The following is a 22,333-nucleotide window of genomic DNA, read 5'->3' on the forward strand; positions in this document are numbered from 1 at the left end:
TTAAAGTTATTTTAAAAAGCAGCCACTTGATTAGTGTACGCAAGGAGAATTCCAATTTTTTACTTCTACCATGGTTGAACTATTAAAAAAAAAAAAGAAAAAAAAAAAAGTTAGAAGTCACTTTTGGTCAAGTAACAATTTAGTTCTTGAACTTTTGTGGTAATAATTTAGTCCATGTATTTTTAAATTTGTAATGAATTAACCCTTAAACTTTAATAAGCAATATTTTGGTATCTATATTTTACGATTTGTAACGAATTAGTTCTTATTGAGAAAAATATATATTTAGTAAAATTTCATACATGTGTAGATTGTTGATTATTCAATTTGTAATTTTATTTTTTATAAACTATAAAGATTCTGTCGTTACCTATGAAATTTTAACACTTGATTTTAAAGTGGTATTTTTTATCATAGGCTAAATTATTATAATTTTCAATATGCAGGTATTAAGTTATTACTTATTAAAGTTTAGAGATTAAATTGTTTTATAACTAATTTATTACCAATTAAAGATCATGAACTTAATTGTTACTTTATTTAAAGTTTAGGGGCCAAAGTGATTTTTAATCTAAAAAAAATAAAGATAACTCGAATTCATGTGATAAGATCAAACATGTTAACTTCTAGTCAAATAACAAAAAGTAATAGAAATGAAATCGACATTTGGATTAATCTTACATTAAAATTGATGCATCTCTCACAAATGCTTGGTGATCAAATAAATTTAGCTCAACGTAAGACCTTGTTCGTTTCTACTGGTATCCTCTTGGTCTCCGGCTTAATCCCAAGCCTGACCAATGTCTCTTTCTTTCTGATGATAATTGACATGACCATTCATTCTTGAGGTGGAAGGTTTGATCTCTCATCTACAATTGTAGTACTAAAAAATAAATAAATTTGGTGGGAATCGGGATGCATTAAATAAATTTAAGAGGACCATTTATTTATGGTCACATTTTCTGGAGGGAGAACAATTTATTTGTATCTTAAAATAAGTAGGGAAGGTATAAAATTTGAACTTAGGACTAAGAGGTTTGTGGTTCAAAATCCTAACTTTATAAATTTTAGATATATATATTAATAGTGTCTTTTAATGCATAAAAGTTATTATTAGTATTTAACTAATTTAAACAAAAACTAACTTTGAATGACTAAATTTAAGATTTATGAAAAGTATATGAACTAAATTTAGACAACTGAAAGTAGAACTAGAAGTATTATTATCTAATTCATATGAGGGATTTGAGTTTTAGGGTCTGGATTGATTTGAGAAAAAAATGTTTTAAAAAATTTATTTTTATTTAAACATTTTTGATAAAAATTGATTAAAATACACTCGAAAAACTATTTTGAGTGGTTGTCACTCCACTGTTTTTTTTTTTTTTTTGAAAAATGACTAATTCTTTAAATTAAATACTTGAAAATATATTCCAAACACACCTTTAATTTTTATTTTAAAAAGGCAAACTAGCTCCCTATCATTCGTTTTATTTTTATAAGCTAATTAATAAATAAAATATGAAATCTTAATGAAGAGTATTTTTTTTTCAATAGCATTTAAAAGAACTAAAGGAATAAATAGCATATAAACTTAATATTAAAATGAAAATAAGTTTCTAAATGCTTCTATTCTAGGATTTTCCCAATACTTTGAAATTGGACTAACATTTCGATTTTAGAATTACGCTTGTAGAAGATAATTATTATCCTAAAAGTGTTATATAATGGAATTACTCTTAATCAACTCGGAACATGAGACTATTTTTCATAGTTCGCGATATTTGGGCCAAGGTTTTTTTTTTTTTGTTTTTTTGTTTTTTTGTTTTTGTTTTTGTTTTTACAAAACGGGCCTTTGGCTCCAACAGTATTCTTAAAGGTGGGCCTTGATCTCTCTTTCACATTATTGCCTACTCTTTAGGAAGTAGTTCTTTTGAATAAGAATTCAAATGATTATATACTATGGAAAAAAAAAAAAAAATGAAAAGCATGATTACATACCCATGAGAATATAAATATACTTTAAAAAAATGTAAACAAAATATCTAAGATCTGGTTTAATTATCATTTGGTTTTTCCAAATTTTTGCTTATTTTTTAATAACTTTCACCATTCTTAAATAAACATTTATTCTTAGCCAAATTTAAAAAATAAAAAGAAGTTTATAAAACACGACTTTAATTTTGAGAAGACACATAAAATACACACAAAAAAATAAATAAACTAATATGTGTAAGTAATGTTTATAATCTTTTTTTTAAATAAAAATAAATAGTTATCAAATGGAGCCAAAATAACTTGTTTATTTAACCTCCTTAGCTTATTTGATCTACTTATAATATACAGTAATTTATAGGTAGTTAGAGGGGGAGTCCACCCATTGTCTTTTAATAAAAGTTGAATGTTAGATTTGAAAATCCGTATATCTCCTAATAACTACTAGATATAAATTTGAGATATATTTGCTGTCCTCTCATATATTCAACAATATAAAATTAACAACCATATATTTATAGCTTTGGAGGATTTGAACCCTAATTATAATAAATTAAAAAATATATGGAGGATTTGAACCCTAATAATAATAAATTAAAATATTCAACGAATTGAACTTTACCTAAATTGTCAAATATAATCCTCATATAAGAAGATTTTCTCTCTAAATTTAAGCTATTGTCTCAATACAAAAAAGTCAAATGTTCAAACGAATCCTGGTTGAATCCCGGAAAATATATTGACGTATTTGAATTCAAGAATTCTTCATCATTACAACCAGACATTTTTGTTTAATAAAAAATAATCTATTTATATAACTTTAGTTGTCGGTCCATATAAACAATACTTTTAAAAACAAATATATAGTTTAATAATATAAAAAAATATTTAAAAATATTTAAAATTCCAAAAGTACTGTATTTTTTAATTTTTTTTGGTATAAAATGAAAATATTTTTGAAAATTTCCTATTTATAAGAATTTTTCTTTAATATATGTATATATATTTAAAAATATTGTTTTTCTTTTTTGAATAGATAGTTTTATATCGTTATTGTCACAAAGAATTAGTAGGAGAATAAAAAATGTTACGCCTAATAATTAAATTCATACATGTACCAAAAAAAAACTTATTACAATTTGAATACTTATTTGAATGGGTATTTGATTAAGCCATGGCCATTGGCGTGGAGGAATATATCTAATTATTAATTTTATACTTTCTTCTATATAATGAGTGCAAAGTATAATGTAGGTTTTAAAGGTCAGTATAGGCAAAAGTTTCGAAGTTTCGATTTTATTAGATGAAAATATGGAGAAAATATTGATGTTGATGGATATTTTTTAAAAAAATTATAATTTTTTCTTAAAAAATATTAAATAAATAAATAAGTATTTATGTTTTTTTAGTTAGTGAAAATATTTATTGTTTTATTGTATTCACAATAACATTTTTTTCGTTTTTTTTTTCGAGATTTTTTATGATATAACGACAATGTTATTTTACTCCTCATATTGATGTCAAATTCATAGAAATGTGGAGATATCAATCAAAACATCTTAAAACTAATACTATTCTTTAATTAAAAAAAAAGAGTGTGTCAAAACCTAGAAAATACTTATTTAAAATTTCAAATCAAGACTAAGTATTATAATACAATGGTACATTGAATAATAAAAAGGTAAACCAAGTTCGGCAACAAAATGGACATTTCACGACACAGGAACAATAATAAATTTAGAAAGGAGAGAGAAAAAAAAAGTCATAAAAACTAAATTCAATTACTTATATATGTTCATAGTTTTATGTTTTAGGGAAAAAAATTGAAAGAAAGAAATTTTTTATATTGCAAATGCAATCTACTTTTTAAAAATAATGATAATTAACTTAACCATATATAAAAAAATATTTCTTTAAATATGATCATTTAGGTATAAATCTTTTGAAGAATTTGTTAGAAACAACAAAAATTTAAAAATTAATGGCTTGTTAGTCAATGTTAATAAATCATAGATTGTGGGACGAAAATTACATTTTTATAACGTGTGGTTTGGGTTCGGTACTCTATTTGATTAGTGAGGTTTCAATTTAGTCAAACATTTGATAGCACGAGCGTTAAACTGATGGGGTTTATTCTATAAGTATTTATTGAATTTAATAGTGAAAGTAATTAGATCATTTTATAATATAAGGCCTAAATAGATACCATTTCTAAAAAAATCTCATTGAATATCTATTTTTAAGTATAACTTGACTAATTAAAACATTAATTCCGATCAAACGAAAAATTTTCCACCCCAATATATTGTTATTGAACTAATATATATAACATTGTTTCAACCTGCATATACCAACCCAACCCAAGAATCCGAAGAAGACAAAAGGAGAAGAAGAAAAAAAATTGTATCATTAAAACTAAACTAATAATTATATTAATTAAAACCAAACTATCATAATTTTCGTCTCTTCTCCCAAACCCCAAAATATAGTAAAAAAATATTAAAATAATTTATATCATGTGTGAAGAACAATGTTTAAAATGTTGATGTTGGTGAAAATGTCGAGGTCTCAATTAAATGAAAACGTCAATAAAAATATCAGTTGTCAATAGATATTTATAGAAAATTTTAAAATACAAAAAAATTCAAACACGTATCACTAAATTAATAAATAAACCTTCTACACTTTTTGAAAATGAGTTAATATACTTGTTATGTTAGGTTAATTACTCTACATATTTCGGTTATATATATTATCGGTTTTGTTTATAAGTATAACCAAAATGTTTGACCCAGTATTTAAGTTGAATTGAGGGTATTTTTTGGACCAATCCAACCCAAAATAAAATTAACCTAATCTAATTCTTACATTTTGGATCTAGTAATCTAGATTGTTTGAGTTTTCGGGTAATTTGAACACCCGGGGTGTTCATGAGTTGGGTTGGTTGAAAGACTTTTTAGACCAAATCCAATTATTAAGGTTGTAAATTTCTTCAACCCAAATATTAAAAAATGAACCTAACCAACCCAACTATAAAATATTTAGGTTGAATTAGTTCGGGTTAATCGGGTCATTTATTTAAAATTTTATTTTAAAAGGAAACAAAACATAAATATGTAAAAATTTAATTTAATTGTTTTCATATATTAAATTAAGATTAACTACTCAATTTTAATTTATTTAGTGAAATTTTTCTTTTTAAAGTGTAAATAAACTATTTTAAGAGTTGTTAAAGAATAAATTATTAAAAAAATATTAAAATTAAATAAAATTAAAATCAATATATGTATAAATAATTATGTTATAAGTAACAAAAAAATATATATTTTAGAGTTAATAATAAATTTGGGTTGGTTCGGGTTGGTTTGGGTTATGTTAGGTGAACCCATGAATCAACCCAATCTATTTTCATTTATTTGAACCCAATCCAATCCAAATGAGTTGATAACCCAACTCAAACCGCACGAGTTGGGTTGGGTTGATCGGTTTTTTCGGGTTATCTAATTTTTTGAACACCCCTAACCCCTATTATCGATATGAAGTATCTAAATTGATTTTTTCTAATTTTATTTCTTTTTTTATTTTTATTTATTTTTTTAAATTTTAAAAAAAGGGTTAGACAAAGTTTGCTAGGTGTGGACATACACATATAATTTGATTTGTTGTAAGCGTGACGACATGTCGACGAAATGAATGACACAAGCGAAAATCGCGTGGAAGGATAAACACGATACTTCACTAATCAATAACAAACTCTACTATTTCTCTCTTTTTTACGCTTTCATACACTAACAAAATACCATCTTTAATTCACACCCATTTTTATATTTTCTCTCTATTTTTTCTTTCTAAATCGCCGATCCAATCGCCCGATATCTTTCTGCGATCATTGCGCCATTCGTTGTTTTTTTATTCGCCATGGAAGATTATTGCGATGTCCGCCGTGCTATTCTTTACCGGCGGCCGGATGGAATCGGCGTTAATGTGGCGGCGGGAGATAGGTTTCCGCCGTGGAGTGTACCGGAGACGAAGGAATTGCTTGCGATCAGAGCGGCGTTGGATAGAAGCTTCTCGGAAATGAAACAAAATAGGATGCTCTGGATTTCGGTGGCCGATAAAATGAAGGCCAAAGGCTTCAATCGGAACCATGAGCAGTGTAAGTGTAAATGGAAAAATCTCGTCACTCGTTATAAGGTAACGGATTTTTTTTATTAGTGTTGTGATTTTCTAGGGTTTTTGATAACCACTAATCTTATTATCAATATCTTTGTTCAATTATACTTTTATTAAATTACGAATTTTTTAGTACATTAAACTACAAATTTCATTTTTTTTTTCTAAATTCACAAATTACTCGACATTAATAGGAAAGTTTAAAATTTCAAAAAACATATGTAAAATTTAAATCTATATGTAATAGATGAATTAATTTTTTAATTTTTTGAAAATTTCAGCAACTCATTATACTACATATAAAATTGAAGGTTATTAAATATTTTTAAAATTTCATAACCAAGTAGACACAAACAACTTATAATTGAAACTTACAATTTTCATCATCAATCTGAACTCTTGAAAACTAAGAGTTCAATCATGTGTCAAATCTGAGAGTTAAGGCATCACATCTAACAATTTTCTTTACCATTTTAAACAAATGAGATAAACTTAGTGCAATCCAAATTACATTCATCTATTGTGCAATTTAGATAGAACCTAATCAATAATCTATCATGTGACAAATTTTATTTTCAAACAAATTGATTTTTTTAATAATTTTTTTTTCTTCTTGATACGAAAAATGGTTGCGCACTGATTATTATCCTAAATGGATGATATAATCTAGAAATTGAAAAACTATAAAAATGATACATGGTGGAATTCTTAACCTCTATAATCATTTGGTTTTTCGATTTTTAAAAATTATATTTATTTTCTATGATCTTCATCAATATTTGAATTTGTGATCGTATTTCAAAAACAAAATTAAAATTATTATTATTAATTTAATTTTCAAAACTTGACTACATTTTGGAAACATTATAAGACAATATATTAAATTATAAGTAAAAGTAATATTTATAAGGTTAATGCATGGAATTTGTTGTTTTATTTGTTATAATTACTATTAGCAACAAATATACTGACTTGATTGTTTAGAAACAGGGAATTAAAAAAAATAATGATGAAAGGAGTTTGCAGTCTTGAAGTAATAGAATGTAGTGTTATATTTAATTTTGAGAAGGAAGCGTACAAGTTTACTCGTTAAATAATTTATGTATCAAAAATCATAAAAATAATGAACTTTATAATATAAATGGATAATTTGATGCATCAATCATATAATATTTCATGTTAAACGTATCTGAAAAAAGAAGATATTGAATAATAATATTATCTTCCTATATATAATAATTGAATTTAATTTATTCAAAACTATCAAGTCATTTTTTGAGTTAGTTATTATAACTATAAAAAATATATAGTTTTGCTAAATATCAACGAAAAAAATTCTATAAATATTTTAATAATTACAAAGAAACTCACTTATAAATAATATTTTTTTTTAAAAAGAGAGAATTAAGTAATTAAAAGATAAAATGTTAATAACCAAACACACATTCACAAGTATATTATTCCTCATTATTTATCTTAAAAAATATAAGATAAAAAAGTTATCAAATACGAGTTTGAGAGGTTAAAAATTCGAATCTCTCAACTTAGAGCTAAAAGAATACACACAAAATAAAATAGGAGAATATGTTGTTAATCAAATAATTTTTTCTCTCTTTACTAATATGTCAAAACCTTTACATATATAGGGTTGTGAAACTATGGATCCCAAAGCTCAAAAGCAGCAATTTCCGTTTTACAACGATCTTCACACCATTTTTACTGCAAGGATACAAAATAACTGGTGGATCGAAGCCGAAGACCGATCAGGAGGCTCCAAAAGGAAAGCCACAGGGCGATTCTCTAACGAAGAAAACGACGAAGATGAAGACGAAGACGAAGACAAAACATTCGGGTCAACGAAAACGAAAAAAGGTACAAAAAAGGGGAAATGGAGGAAAGAAGAAGATGAGAGGAATTTGAAGGAAATATTGAAGGGTTTTGTGGAAAGAGAGATGGAAATGGAGAGACAATGGAGAGAAGCATTTAGGGTTAGAGAGGAAGAGAGAAGGTTAAAAGAGGAAGAATGGAGAATGAAAATGGAAGCCATTGAGAGAGAGAAGATGATGATGGAAATATTATGGAGAGAAAAAGAAGAGAAGAGAAGAGAAAAAGAGGAAGCAAGGGCTCAGAAAATAGATGCTTTGATCTCAGCTTTGTTGAGAAGCCTCACATAATAATTAAGATATAAGGTTATAAAGGTATGTACTTGTTCAAGCTCTCTCATCTCATTTTATGATTAATTTATACTTTTATTTTTTAGGAATTTTTAACCATAAAAGAGGGTTTAATTAATTTGGGATATGTATCAGCTGATAAAAGTTTGACTTTTTTGTGAGTTGAATCATTGTTAATGACACTTAAATTCAAAGATATTGTTTAATTAAAATGATCTTAATGATCTTCTCTCTTTATCAAGATTTTTTCTTAAGAATATAATATTATTATGATGTGGGAAAATATTCTTAAGAACATAATATCAAGTTTTTTTCTTAAGAACATAATTAAAATGATCTTAAGATTTTTTTTTCTTAAAAAACATAAATTCTTGGGTCATTGCTTTCTTGAGATCTTCAAACATGTACAATTTCTTGTAAACATTAAGTCATCCACATTATCAATAAAATATCTCCACAATCATTAGTCTTAATATATAGAGAATGTTCATAATGACATCTCAAATACCCATTATCAAGGAAATATCTGTTGATTCTGCTATTCCACATTTTAGGTGCTTGTTTCAATCCATACAACACATTCTTTAATTTCAAGACTTTATCTTCTTGACCTTTTACAGCATAGCCAAGAGGTTGTTCTAAGTATGCTTCTTCTTCCAAATATCGATTCAAGAATGCCGATTTAACATCCATTTGAGAGATCTTCCATTTACTTTGAGCAACAATAAACAACCTTATGGTTTTTAAGAGAGCAATGGGAGAAAATACTTCATTGTAGTCCATGTCTTTTCTTTGAGAGTAGCATTTTGCAACTAATCTTGCCTTATGCCTCTCCACTTCTCCCTTTTCATTTCATTTTGTCTTGAATACCCATTTGACACCGATTGCTTTCTTTCCACTTGGAAAAGTAGAAAGTTCCCACGTATCATTCTTCTTTATGACCTTTATCTCTTCATCCATGACAGTCTCATCTTGCAAAGCTTCTTCGAAATTCAATGATTCACTGTCACCAAATAGACAAAAAAGAGTAAGATTATTAAAACTTTAACTTAACTCTTTAGTCTCATCATATATGTTTTGTAAGATTCTCATGCTATGAGGCCCTTCACTTGAGCTTGTAGATGATGGAGTGATTGGCGACATTGGTGGTGTTGATGGAGAAGCAGTGTCACTAGACTCATCATCATCATTAGGAAAAAGTAAAAACTTATAGTCTTTTGGTTCATCATTCCAATTTCATGTTGCTTCCTCATCAAACACAACATCTCTACTTACCACGTCTTCTTTATAGTAGGATTATAAAGCTTGTAGCCTTTTGAGTTTGTATCATAGCCAATAAAAATATGCTTCACTTTTATCATCAAACTTCCTAAACCTTTGATCAGGTATATGTGCATAAGCAATACTTCCAAATACTCTTATGAGTAATGGATGATGTTCTTCCTATCCATGCTTTTCGAGGCGTTTTATTCCACAAGCTTCTAGTAGGAAAACGATTGGACAAGTATACAACACATTCAATAGCTTGTGCCTAAAATTCTTTTAGCATTTTCTTACTTTTCAACATGCTTCGAGCCATATTGAGTATCGTTCTATTCTTCCTCTCAACAACACCATTTCGTTGAGAAGTCCATGGAACTGTCATAGGCTGACGAATTCCATTTTCAGTGCAAAAATCTTTGAATTCATTTGAAGTGAATTCTCCTCCCTTATATGATCTCAAGGATTTTAGGTAATAACCACTTTCTTTTTCCGACAAGAGCTTTAAATCTCGTGAACATGCCAAATACTTCTGATTTCTCCTTGATAAAATAAACCCAAGTTTTTTGACTGAAATCATCAATAAATAAGAAATAATTATTCTTACCGAAAGAACTTAGTTCAATTAGTCCACAAAGATTAATTTGAACTAACTCTAGTGGTCTCCTTGCTCTCAAATAAGATTCTTGTGGAAAACTTTTCCTTGCTTGCCATAAAGACAACCTTCCCAAAATTGATCTGGATGTTTGACATATGACAGTCTCAAGCCATCAAAGTTTAAATGCCCAAGTCTCAAGTGCCAAATCCAAGATGGATCTTTCAAACATGACTTCAAGCATTTAGCAACATCAGTTTGAATGTTTAATATAAGCGTTCTATTCTTCGTCATTTGCACTTTACCAATCATATTATGACGATTATTCCTTATCGAAAGACTATAATTCTTCATCAAAATATTATAGTCTTTGTCTAAGAGTTATCCCAAACTCAAAATATTATTCTTCATATCAGACACATAATAAACATTAGAGATAAACTCATGCTTCCCATTCTTCAAGTTGATCAAAATCTTACATTTTCCTTTAACAAGAATTTTTATGGCATCACCAAATATGATATTACCATCAACAGATTCATCAAATTCCACGAACATTGACTTACATCCACACATGTGATTGCTTGCACCACTATCAAGATACTATGCATTATTAATGTTTCTTCACCTTTGCATGCCAAAAACAAAGATGACTCACCGCTTTCTTCATCTTTCTCAGCATAATTTCCATTTCCTTCTACTTTATTCCTACATTCCCAGGAATAATGGCTAAATTTATGACAGTTATAATATTCAACCTATCTTTTATCATATCTTTTTTCATTATTTGATCTTTCTCCATTTGACCTTGAATAATTTTGTCTTCAATGATCTCTTAATGAATTAGAGTTTGAATTACTCTTATCAAGTTTTCTTTGACTGTAATTTCTTCGACCTCAACCTTTGAAATCATCACATCCATGATTGTTACCACGTCCTTGACCTTGATTGCCTTTTTCTTGGCTATCTTCTTTATGTCTCGACTGCAACTTTGTTTGAAAAAGTTGTTCAGTTGTTTGTTTGTTCTTCTTGAGAAGCTTCTTTTCATAGGCTTGTAAGGAACCCATAAGTTAATCAATGGTCATTGCACTCAAATCCTTTGATTCTTAATAGTTACAACGATGAAATTGAATTTTTCATCAAATGAGAAAAGTATCTTTTCTACCACTTGCTCATCATCTATCATCTCACCATATCTTTTCATTTCATTTACTACTGCTAGCAGTCTTGAAGTATAATCTGAAACGATTCAGATTCCTTCATATGTAGTGATTCATAATCACCTCTCAATTTTTGGAGGCGAACCTTCTTGACTCGATCTACTCTTTTGTATGTATTCTACAAAATTTGCCATGCCTGTTGTGCAGTAGTTGCTCCAGAAATCTTCTCAAAATTTAGATCATCAATGACTTGATGAATGATGGTGAGAGCCTTTTGGTCTTTCATTCTTGTATTTTGCAAAGCTTCTCATTGAGCTTGATTTAAAGTCTGCATCACTTTCTGGTTCTTCATAACCATTATTGACAATACCCCATACATCTTGTGAACCAAGTAGAGTTTTCATACGAATATACCAGCTATAATTTTCTTTCATAAGTCGAGGCAATTGGAAGGGAACCAAATTGTTATTTGCCATTTGCAAAACAATTAGTTTTTTTCAAACTCAAGCTCTAATACCACTTTATTGGAAGCGTGTGATGGACATTCACAAATAAATAACCAACAGACGATTATTTGAAAGGAAACAAAAACACTTTTAATTGAAAAACTTTTCAAACTTGGTTCACACTTTTGATTGAACTCTCTTTGTGTGTTCTTCTCTACACACTTGGATACATCAACAATGTCAATGTCAATCCTATTTATAGGATTGTCATGGGTAAATTTAAATACATAACTCACTCCCTAATTAAATATACATAGAACAATTAAAATCCCACACTTAACTAATGTGAAATTCTACTAAATTAACTCTTACGTTAACATACTTAATTAACTCTCACCTTTTATTTTTTTTCAACTCTCATAAATTAATTTATCTATAACTCATCTATTTAAAATATGTTTAATTTTCAACCGTGTAAATATATTAAGTTGGGAGACGCCTTTTATTTGATATAATTTTCTGTATTTTTTTACACAATTTTATAGATGTTAAATTATATTTGGGTGGTCCATTTTTATTTGCATATGAATTTTTTTAAATGTTAAAATTGAAATTTTATGTGTCTTTTCTTTATTTTTCTCTATTTAGTTAAATATATATAATACATGAATGAATCGAATTATTCTCAAATCACCTTCACTGCAATAACCTAATTAGTTTTGCCAATACAATATTTGAGTTGTCCCTAATTAGCTCTTCAGGGAGCTTTCTTGTAGGCTAGAATAATAATGCCTTGTAAAAAACAATCACATGTTGGAATATGGATAGCAAATTAAATAGCAAATTGAGCTATTTATTGAACATATTGTGTGACACGATCTTGATCATAGGCCATAGCTTTTTATATATATAGAAGAATTATGGTGTGCTGAGCAAAAACCAGCCCATTAATACTAAGGGATTATGAGAACCCTAGGATCAACTTATACATACAAAATTATGGTCCTCAAAATCCTATGCTTTTTTAGTCTTCTATTCCCCATTTGATAAAGAGGGACTATCCATTCGAGTCTAAGTTGCATAGTTGAAGAAGACTATAAAACTATATCGCTTTGTAGTTTATGATAAAGTTCTAGATAATTCTAATACCTTATAGTTTTGGAAAAATCATGAGTTTAAATTTTATTAAATTTATCTAACACTATATATATCAAATATCATTGTGTTGCTTAGTGGTAATATCTTTCGATTATCGACTACTTTTCATGAGAGATAACAAACCGGTAAGTTCAGGTTGGAATGCACTCCCCACCCCGTCACAGTGAAAATATTTTATCTTTGTTCTCATCCCATTTTTCCTTTTAAGAAAATTCAAGCCAGGATTAGAGAAACGTTATAATAATCAAAAGGGGCTATCAATAAATCTCATCCATAATAAGGTTTTACGTAATTCCTAGGCCATGTGTATAGTTATTTAAAACAGTGTACATCCTTTATAGTACTATGTCTTTTCGGAAAGAAACGTGAGGAAAAGAAAGGGACAAATCCATTAAAGTGAAAAACATGATATGATATACTATATAAACGCCAATAAATAGCTATCAAGATTTTATTTTAAAAAAATAGTCAAGATTTTATTTTTAAAAAAATAGTCAAGATTTTATGGTAGTATATTATTCTTATAAAAAAAGAAAAGAGAAAAATATAATAGAAATAAAATATAAGAAAATGGAAAAATTATGAAAAATAACTTTGTGTTATGAAATTGAGGAGTACAACGAGAATACAGATATGAAAATATAATATAAAAATATTTTTATATGATAATAAATAAATAAAAACTAAAATTATAAAATAAAATAACTAAAAACATAAATAACAAAAATAATGAAATTGGATAATATGAAAATGAGTGGAAGTGGAATTCTCACCAATGTACGTGTGATGTTAAGATCCACAAAATGTCACTATTTATAGGTAAAGTGACAAGTAGGATGGTGGACTTACATGGACACCAAACATGAGTATATGGACAACATGAATGGTAACACATGATCTTTGGGACACTAAGCAATGACATCTATTTTCTATTATAATATTCATAATACTCTCCCTTAGATGCCTATATATATATATATATGAAATATGTCTCGTTAAAACCTTACTAGGAAAAATCCAATGGGAAAAACCCTAGTGAAGGAAAAAAAGTACATTTCACATAATACTCTTAAAAAAAAAACAATATATTTACTCCCTCTAATGAAAACATCACTTAAGATCTTTGAATCGTCACATTCCAATGTTGTGCACCAATTTTTCAAAAGTTGCAATTGACAATGCCTTTGTAAATAAGTTTGCCAGGTTATCCTTCGAATAAATTTGTTGAACAGCGATGTCGCAATTTTCTTCAAGATCATGCGTATAGAAAAGTTTCGATGAAATAAGTTTTGTTCTATCTTTTTTAATACATCCTCCTTTGATTTGGGCTATGCAAGCTGTGTTGTCTTCGTATAATATTGTTGGAAGGTTTTTATTAGAAGACAAGCCACACGTTTCACGAGTGTGTTGAGTCATTGATCTTAGCCATACACATTCTCGACTAGCCTTGTGACTTGCAAGAATTTCAGCATAATTTGAGGAAGTGGCCGTATTAGTCTGTTTTATCGATCGCCATGATATAGCAGTTCCGTCACATGTGAACAGATAACCTGTTTGAGATCTAGCTTTGTGTGGATTATAGAAATATCCAAAATCTGCATAATTAACTAGATCAAAATTTGATTTATTTGAATAAAACAAACCCATACCAATTGTTCCTCGGAGACAACGGAGTATATGCTCAATTCCGTTCCAATGTTTTTTTATAGGAGAAGAACTATATCTAGCTAATAAATTTACTGAAAATGTAATATCTGGTCTTGTATTATTAACAAGATACATAAGTGCACCAATTGCACTAAGATATGGTACTTCAGGACCAAGAAGTTCTTCATCATCTTCTCGAGGTCGAAATATATCTTTCTTTATATCCAATGAATGGACTTCCATTGGAATATTTAATGGATGTGCTTTGTCCATATAAAATCTTTTCAAATTTTTTTCTCTATAAGTTGACTGATGAATAAATGCTCAATTTGCAAACCAAGGCAAAATTTTTTCTTTCTGAGTTCATTCATCTCAATTTTTTTTTAAAGATATTCTATTGCCTTTGAAAGCTCTTCAGGAATTCCAATTATATTAAAGTCATCAACATATACAGTTATAATAGCAAATTCTGATTGTGATTTCTTTATAAAAACACACGGACATATTGAATTATTTTGATATCCTTCTTTCAATAAATATCCACTCAAGCGATTGTACCACATCCGTCCTAATTGTTTCAATCCATATAGTGATCTCTGTAATTTTATTGAATACCATTCTCAGGAATTTGATGTATATGTTTTAGGTACCTTAAATCCTTCTGGGATTCTCATATAAATATCATTATCAAGAATCCATATAAATATGTTATGACTACATCCATAAGATGCATATTCAGACTTTTATACACAGTCAAGCCAATTAAATATCTTAATGTGATTGCATCCACCACCGGAGAATACGTTTCCTCAAAATCAATACCAGGTCTTTGTGAAAAACCTTGTGCAACTAGTCTTGCTTTATATCTTATGACCTCATTATTTTCATTTATTTTCCTCACAAATACCCATTTGTATCCCATAGGTTTGACACCTTCTAGTGTTTGGACTATAGGACCAAAAACCTGACGTTTTGAAAGTGAGTTTAATTCTACCTCGATTGCTTCTTTCCTCTAAAGTCAATCTTTTCTATGTCGACATTCTTCAACAGATTTTGGTTCAGGATCCTCATTTTCAGATATAATATCAAGAGTAACATTATATGCAAAAATGTTGTCAAAAATTACATTTAGTTTGATTCCATCTTTTTCCTGTCATGACATAGTTTATTCAAATCTCATTATTATCTTTAGGTATTTCAGCTTCTTCACTAGTCATATCGAGGATTTCTTTATGGGTATTTATATCCTCAACCAAGTCTTTTTTCCTATTAATTATTCTTCGTTTTCGAGGATTTTTATCTTTGGAACCCACTGGTCTACCACGCTTCTGGTGTGTTCCAGATTCATTAGTGACAACTTGTTGTGTTGGGGATATCAATTTTTAATATAACATTTGCAGCTGGTATATGTGACTTAGTTATTTTCTTTGCATCTATAAAGACATCTGGTAATTTATTTGTTATATTTTGCAAATGAATTATTTTCTGAACTTCAAATTCACATTGATCTGTACAGGGATCTAAATGAGACAATAACGATGCATTCCATGTAATTTCTTTTTCCAGCTTCTTAATTCCTCCCCTTAATTTTGGAAATTTTGTCTCATTAAAATGATAATCAGCAAATCATGCAGTAAATACATCACCCACCAGGGGCTTAAGATATTTAATAATTGATGGGGAATCATATCCAATATATATTCCTAACCTCTTTTGAGAACCCATCTTAGTGCGTTATGGTGGAGTAATTGGAACATATACTGCACATTCAAAAATTCTCAGCTCGAAAATATTTGGCTCATGACTATAAGCTAATTGTAATGGAGAGTATTTATGATATGCTACTGGCCTAATGCGTACAAGTGACGTTGCATGCAAAATAGCATGTCCCCATACAGATGAAGGAAGCTTAGTTTTCAGTAATGGTCTTGCAATTAATTGCAATCGTTTTATACATGATTCTGCTAATCATTATGTGTATAAACACGAGCTACAGGATGTTCAACACTTATCCCATTGGGATGTAAATTCACCAACATTATCAAGACGAATAGTCTTAATTGTATAATCAGAAAATTGTGCTCTTAACTTAATTATTTGAGCAAGTAATCTTGCAAATGCAAGATTTCGACTTGATAATAAGCACACGTGTGACCATCCGCTGGGCGCATCTATTAATACCATAAAATACCTAAATGGCCCACTTGGTGGGTTAATGGATCCACATATATCACCATGAATTCGTTCTAAAAATGCAGGTGATTTAGTCTCCACTTTAGCTAGTAATGGTCTAATTATCAATTTTCCTTGAGAGCAAGCATCACATGATAATTCATTAAATTGAAGAATGTTTTGGTTCTTCGATGGGTGTTTATTTGAATTTTCAATAATTCTTCTTATCATTATAGATCCTAGACGACCCAATCAGTCATGCCAAATTATAAATATATCTTTTTTCATGAACTTCGGGTTCATTGTTGCACATGTTTCAATTACTCGTATATGAGTATAATACAATCCAGAAGATAAAGCAAACAACTCTTTTAATATACGTTTTTCATTTGAGACAGTGGATATGATATATAAATATTCCATATTATTCTTACTATCAGTCCCAATATGATAACCACTATAACGTATATCTTTAAAACTTAGAAGATTTTTCTTTGATTGACTAGAGAACAATGTATTGCCAATTGTAAATTTTGTTCCTCTAGGCAAAATAATATTTGCTTTTCTAAAATCTTCGATTAAGTTTACAGAACCTGATATTGTATTTACTTTGCTTTCAGCATTGTCAATTTTGAAAAGTATTTTTTTATTTGTAAGTATTGTATGTGTAGTTACATTATCTGCCAAACATAGATCTTCTTTGCTCATTTTTGAGTCACCCAACATATGAAAATGATCAATGTTTCTTCATTAAAAGAAAATAATTACAATAAGAAAAACAACACTTAAAATTTACAAAAGTTACAAAAAAAAAAAAACATGAAGATAGATAAAAGAAAACAACAACATTAAGTCTAGATATTCTCAAAGTCAAAAGAAACACTTGAGGTGCCACCAACTGTGCCAATCTTTTCTTCATGAGATTCAAAGAAGTCCGCCACATCCAAATTTATCATATGAGATGTGTCAAATATGTCATTATCTTGGAATGCAAAATTTGCTTCCACATTTTTCTCTTAGTCTTGATAGAGGTCAACCAAGTGTTTTGACGTACGACAGGTACGTGATCAATGCCTAGTCATTCCACATCAGAAGCATTTATTTTCAACACTCTATGAACTTTTATCTTGTGGAGCTTTGCCTTTGTGATCATCATTTTGTGTGGTTCTTTTGAAATTTAAATGATCAAAATGATTACCACAAAAATATAATTATTTCTTCCTCTGTCATGGTCACGACCTCGACTGCGACCACGATCTCGACCACGATTATTACTAAAATTCACAGCATTCACTTTAGAAAATGGTATTGTTCCGATTGATCGAGATTCATGATTTTTCATCAATAACTCGTATTTTGTTCGGCTATGAGAAGACATGAAAGTAATTCAGAATACTATTTAAAACCTTTCTCTCGATATTGCTGCTGTAGGAGCATATTTGAGATATGAAATGTAGAAAATATCTTCTCTAACATATTAACATCAATAATTTTCTCTCCGCATAACAACAATTTTGAACTGATTTTAAATAATGCAGAGTTGTAATCACTTACTGATTTGAAATCTTGTAGTCTCAAATCATCCACTCGAGCTTTAGGAAGAATAACTATTTTTTGATGATCATACCTCTCTTTCAAATTTTTTCCACAAGATACGAGGATCTTTTATTGTATGATACTCCATTTTCAATCCATCGTGAATATGATGACAAAGGAAAATCATAGCTTTTTCTTTGTCTTGACCAGATGTTGTATTTCCTTTTTTAATAGTCTCCCCAAGATTCATAACATCCGGGTGTATTTCAGCATCAAGTACCCATGACAAATAATTATTGTCGTTAATATCAAGAGCGAAAAATTATAATTTTGTGAGATTTTTCATGGCAATACTATCATAAAATATTATACTTATATTAGAAATTTAATAGATATTGAATACACAAAACAACATTAAATTTATTAATTATAACGAAGAAGGAAAAATCGACATACTTTTAGGACCTACCTTTAACAGGGAAAACAAAAGGAGCTCGTGCTGATAACGTGTTATGAAATTGAGGAGTACAACGGGAATATAGATATGAAAAATATAATATAATATAATTTTATATAATAATAATAAATAAATAAAAACTAAAATTATAAAATAAAATAACTAAAAACATAAAATAACCAAAATCATGAAATTGGATAATATGAAAATTAGTGGAAGTGGAATTCTCACAGTGATTTTAAGATCCACCAAATACCACTATTTATAGACAAAGTGACAAGTAGAATGTGGACTTATATGAACACAAACTCGAATAACTACAAGGCACATGGACAACATGAATGGTGACACATGGCCTTTGGGACAATAAGCAATGGGCATCTATTTTCTATTATAATATTCAAAATACTTTGAATGTTTAAAAAATATCTATTTTATTCCTTCAAATGTTGCTCTATCTTTAACATTTTATAAATATTTCAAAATTATAAGTAGAAATCTCCTTTAAAATATTGATGGAAATTAAAAGGTTATACAAGTTTAGTCTTTAAACTATAGCTTTTATGCAATCTTCACATTTTTGTTGGGGCTTTCGTCCAGCCCTTTGCTCTTTTCTCCCTCTGTACTTATTGATTTATTAATGAACGATGAGATGAGGATATGATGAAGGTGCTAAGGAGGCATTATAAAATTTTTTGTCTTTGCTGACGATTTTTTTGCCAACGCAACAAAAACTGTCAGCATAGCTATGTTTTGCCGATGCATTTTTAATGCATGGGCAGAATATCATATTTGCCGACAAAAATATATGCGTGGGCAAAAAGTTTTGTGGTCTTGGTGAAAATCATTAGGCTAAGTTTTTGTTTGACACTTATTTTAGTTTTGCATGGGCAGAAATTTTCAGTATCTACCGACACAATGTGTGGGCAAAAACCCCTTAAGCCCACATTTTAAGTTTTCGTATATTTTCTAAAAATCCTAACCCACCTCATTTTTTCCTCACATTTTATCCCCTGTTGTGATTGATGCCCTAAATCTAGTGGGTCTTGTAGTTTGTAATTGCAATGTACAAACAATTTATTTATTTAATAAAATATGTGATATTTTATTTGACATTTAGTAGGATTAACCCACAAAACTAATAAGCTAACATCTAAGGTTATCTTTTGTAGCTTAAACATGTATGCAGAGACATACATGTGGATCATGTTGAGGTGATAACCTAAATGGTTTGTAGTAGATGGATAAGGTTGAATACCTTATCCATGTGTCACTATGAATACGACCCGCTTTGTAGATGTTACAATTGTTGTAAAGTGCTATAAATGATCTGATCCTGATCACTCATATGGAGACATTTGAACGTGGGTGTTCTATATAAAAGAGTTTGTATAAGACCAGACCACGAAATGAATAGTCTCTTTATATAACACTATTAATTGTAGAGACTTACACTACTAGGATGACCATAGGTGACATGACATGAATCCTGAGTGAGTGAACTCCTGTCTATGAAGGCGGTTCTTTGATTTGTATGGGTGAGAGTGGCCAGATCGCCGACTCAATAAGCCTACCATTTTAGGGATTCGTCTGATCGCACCGTTGACTGGTTATATCTAATAGACACAGAAATATATCTGTAGTGCGAAGAGTGCAGCTGTTGGTCTTTAATGGAGCGACCGACAGGATGTTGGATCATTTAATTAAAAGAGTTTATTTAATTATCTATATACCATTGAAGCTTCAATCTACAGGTCCATAAGGTCCGCTCTATAGCTCAACAAAGATTATTGAGAATTAATTTTGGATTAATTTGAATTGTTCAAATTGATTGAGAGAATTAATTATATGTGATATAATTAATTTAACTTAATTATATATGATATAATTAATATAATGTATTTGATATATTATAATAAAAAGTTTATTTTAGAGGAATTAAATTTTTTAATGTGTTTCAAATACTAATTATATGAATGAGATTCACATAATTAAATTTAGTATAAATGTGATTTATATTAAATACCATGCATTATTGAGAGAAATAAAACTATAGGTTAAATTGTATTTGATACAATATAAAAACTATAGGTGATGTGTTATATTTGATATAACATATAGTTATATATACATATAATAAGTTAGTTGTTATATATATAGATATTATTTAAATTAGATTAATTTTAATTTTAAAATTAAAGGAAGGGAGTTACAACTTCCCTCCCTTTAATTTTCTCTTAGTTAGACGATCGTGGTAGAGGGGTTGTTCAGTTTTTACATTCTTCATCTTAAGAATATAGTAGAGAGGGCTCTGAAAAAAAAAAAAAAAATCTCTCTTTAGCAAAACGTAATTCTCCCAAGAAAATTTCCTTCCTCCCAAATTATCTCCCTCTTCCCAAAAGAACATAGAGCCCACACCTCCTGTGATTCTCATCTCCTACAGAGAATACAAAGGTTTATCTCTTGGTTGTATCTCTTTGGTTTGTTGTAATTTTTGAAAGATTGATGGTTCGAAGTGATTGTGACCTTTCGGGAGGATTTTCATGAAGACGAATAGTTTCTTCAAGGGTAAGTCGAATTCTAACCCTTCTTCCTTTCCTCTTATTCTAAAGCATGTTGTAAATTATTCTGTGCATATGCATAATTTGTTTGTACTGTAATTTTAGTTACTGTTAAAAACGAAAATGGGAATGATACGTGCTTCCGCATCGAAACTCACAGTTCCTTCACCCCTTATTTTGGATTTCCCTCTAACACTTTTTCCACATTTTAATATATTTTTTTTCTCCCCACAAAATATTATTTCCTCATTTTTTGGAGTCCCTAATCTCACTTTCCATTCTCTTCCTCTCCAATCTCACAATCGGTTGCACAACCTACTAAAGAACGTCCATCACTGTTGCTGCTGTCGTCGCATGCTGCCTATCGCACGCTGCTTTGTCACGAGCAACCCTATCGCACCTGTGCCATATGAAGCAGCCTAATCACATGCCTCCCCGTTGCACGACTGCTCGTCTACTGCCACCGGTGGAGTGATTTACCTATCACTTTCTCTCTTCGCCGTCACACGCCTACTTGCTCACTACCGGTGGAGTGATTTCATCTTTATTGGGATTGATGTCCTAAATCTCGTGCTCTTGTATTTTGTAATTGTATTTGTACAAAGATTTTATTTATCTAATAAAATAAGAGGTATTTTATTTAAATTTAGTTACATTAACACCAAAGCCAAAAAACTAAGATCCAAGGTTATCTGTTATAACTTAAACATGTATGTGGAGACAAACGTGTAGATCATGTTTAAGTGATAACTAGAATAGTCTAGAGTAAATGGATAAAGTTAGGTACCTTATCCTAGTGATACTATGAATATGACCTGCGTTGTAGTTCTTACAAATGTTATAAAATGCTACAAATAATCTGATCCTGATCATTTATGTGGAGACATGTGAGCGGGGTATCCCATACAAAGAGTTTGTACAAGACCGAACCACGAAATGGATAGTCTCTTTCTATAACACCGTTGTTAGAGGAGGCTTATATTTCACTAGGATGGCTAT

General features: G+C 29.2%; 1 protein-coding gene across 2 annotated transcripts; it reads left to right on the forward strand.

Moving 5' to 3' along the window:
* Positions 1 to 5,769: 5,769 nt before the first annotated feature.
* Positions 5,770 to 9,256, forward strand: LOC120074541 (Homeodomain-like superfamily protein). Of its 2 annotated transcripts, XM_090312237.1 has the most exons (3): positions 5,776 to 6,189; positions 7,815 to 8,366; positions 8,963 to 9,256. In XM_090312237.1, the coding sequence occupies exons 1-2, from the start codon at positions 5,914 to 5,916 to the stop codon at positions 8,340 to 8,342; spliced, it is 804 nt and encodes a 267-aa protein (XP_090168363.1). In that variant the 5' UTR covers positions 5,776 to 5,913; the 3' UTR covers positions 8,343 to 8,366; positions 8,963 to 9,256. The 2 variants fall into 2 exon arrangements, with proteins under 2 accessions (XP_038883623.1, XP_090168363.1); XM_039027695.2 differs by lacking the exon at positions 8,963 to 9,256 and having other exon boundaries at positions 5,770 to 6,189; positions 7,815 to 8,577.
* The last annotated feature ends 13,077 nt before the right edge of the window (positions 9,257 to 22,333 follow it).

The sequence above is a fragment of the Benincasa hispida genome, chromosome 3 (genome assembly GCF_027475165.1).
Source record: "Benincasa hispida cultivar pf3 chromosome 3, pf3_genome.v1.1, whole genome shotgun sequence".
NCBI lineage: Eukaryota > Viridiplantae > Streptophyta > Magnoliopsida > Cucurbitales > Cucurbitaceae > Benincasa > Benincasa hispida.

What these genes read in the sequence shown, in the direction of transcription:
- LOC120074541 (XM_039027695.2), top strand. Translation starts at nt 5,914, where the DNA reads ATGGAAGATTATTGCGATGTCCGCCGTGCTATTCTTTACCGGCGGCCG. An exon ending in ATCTCGTCACTCGTTATAAG is followed by an intron (nt 6,190 to 7,814) that starts GTAACGGATTTT and finishes TTACATATATAG; the next exon opens with GGTTGTGAAACTATGGATCC.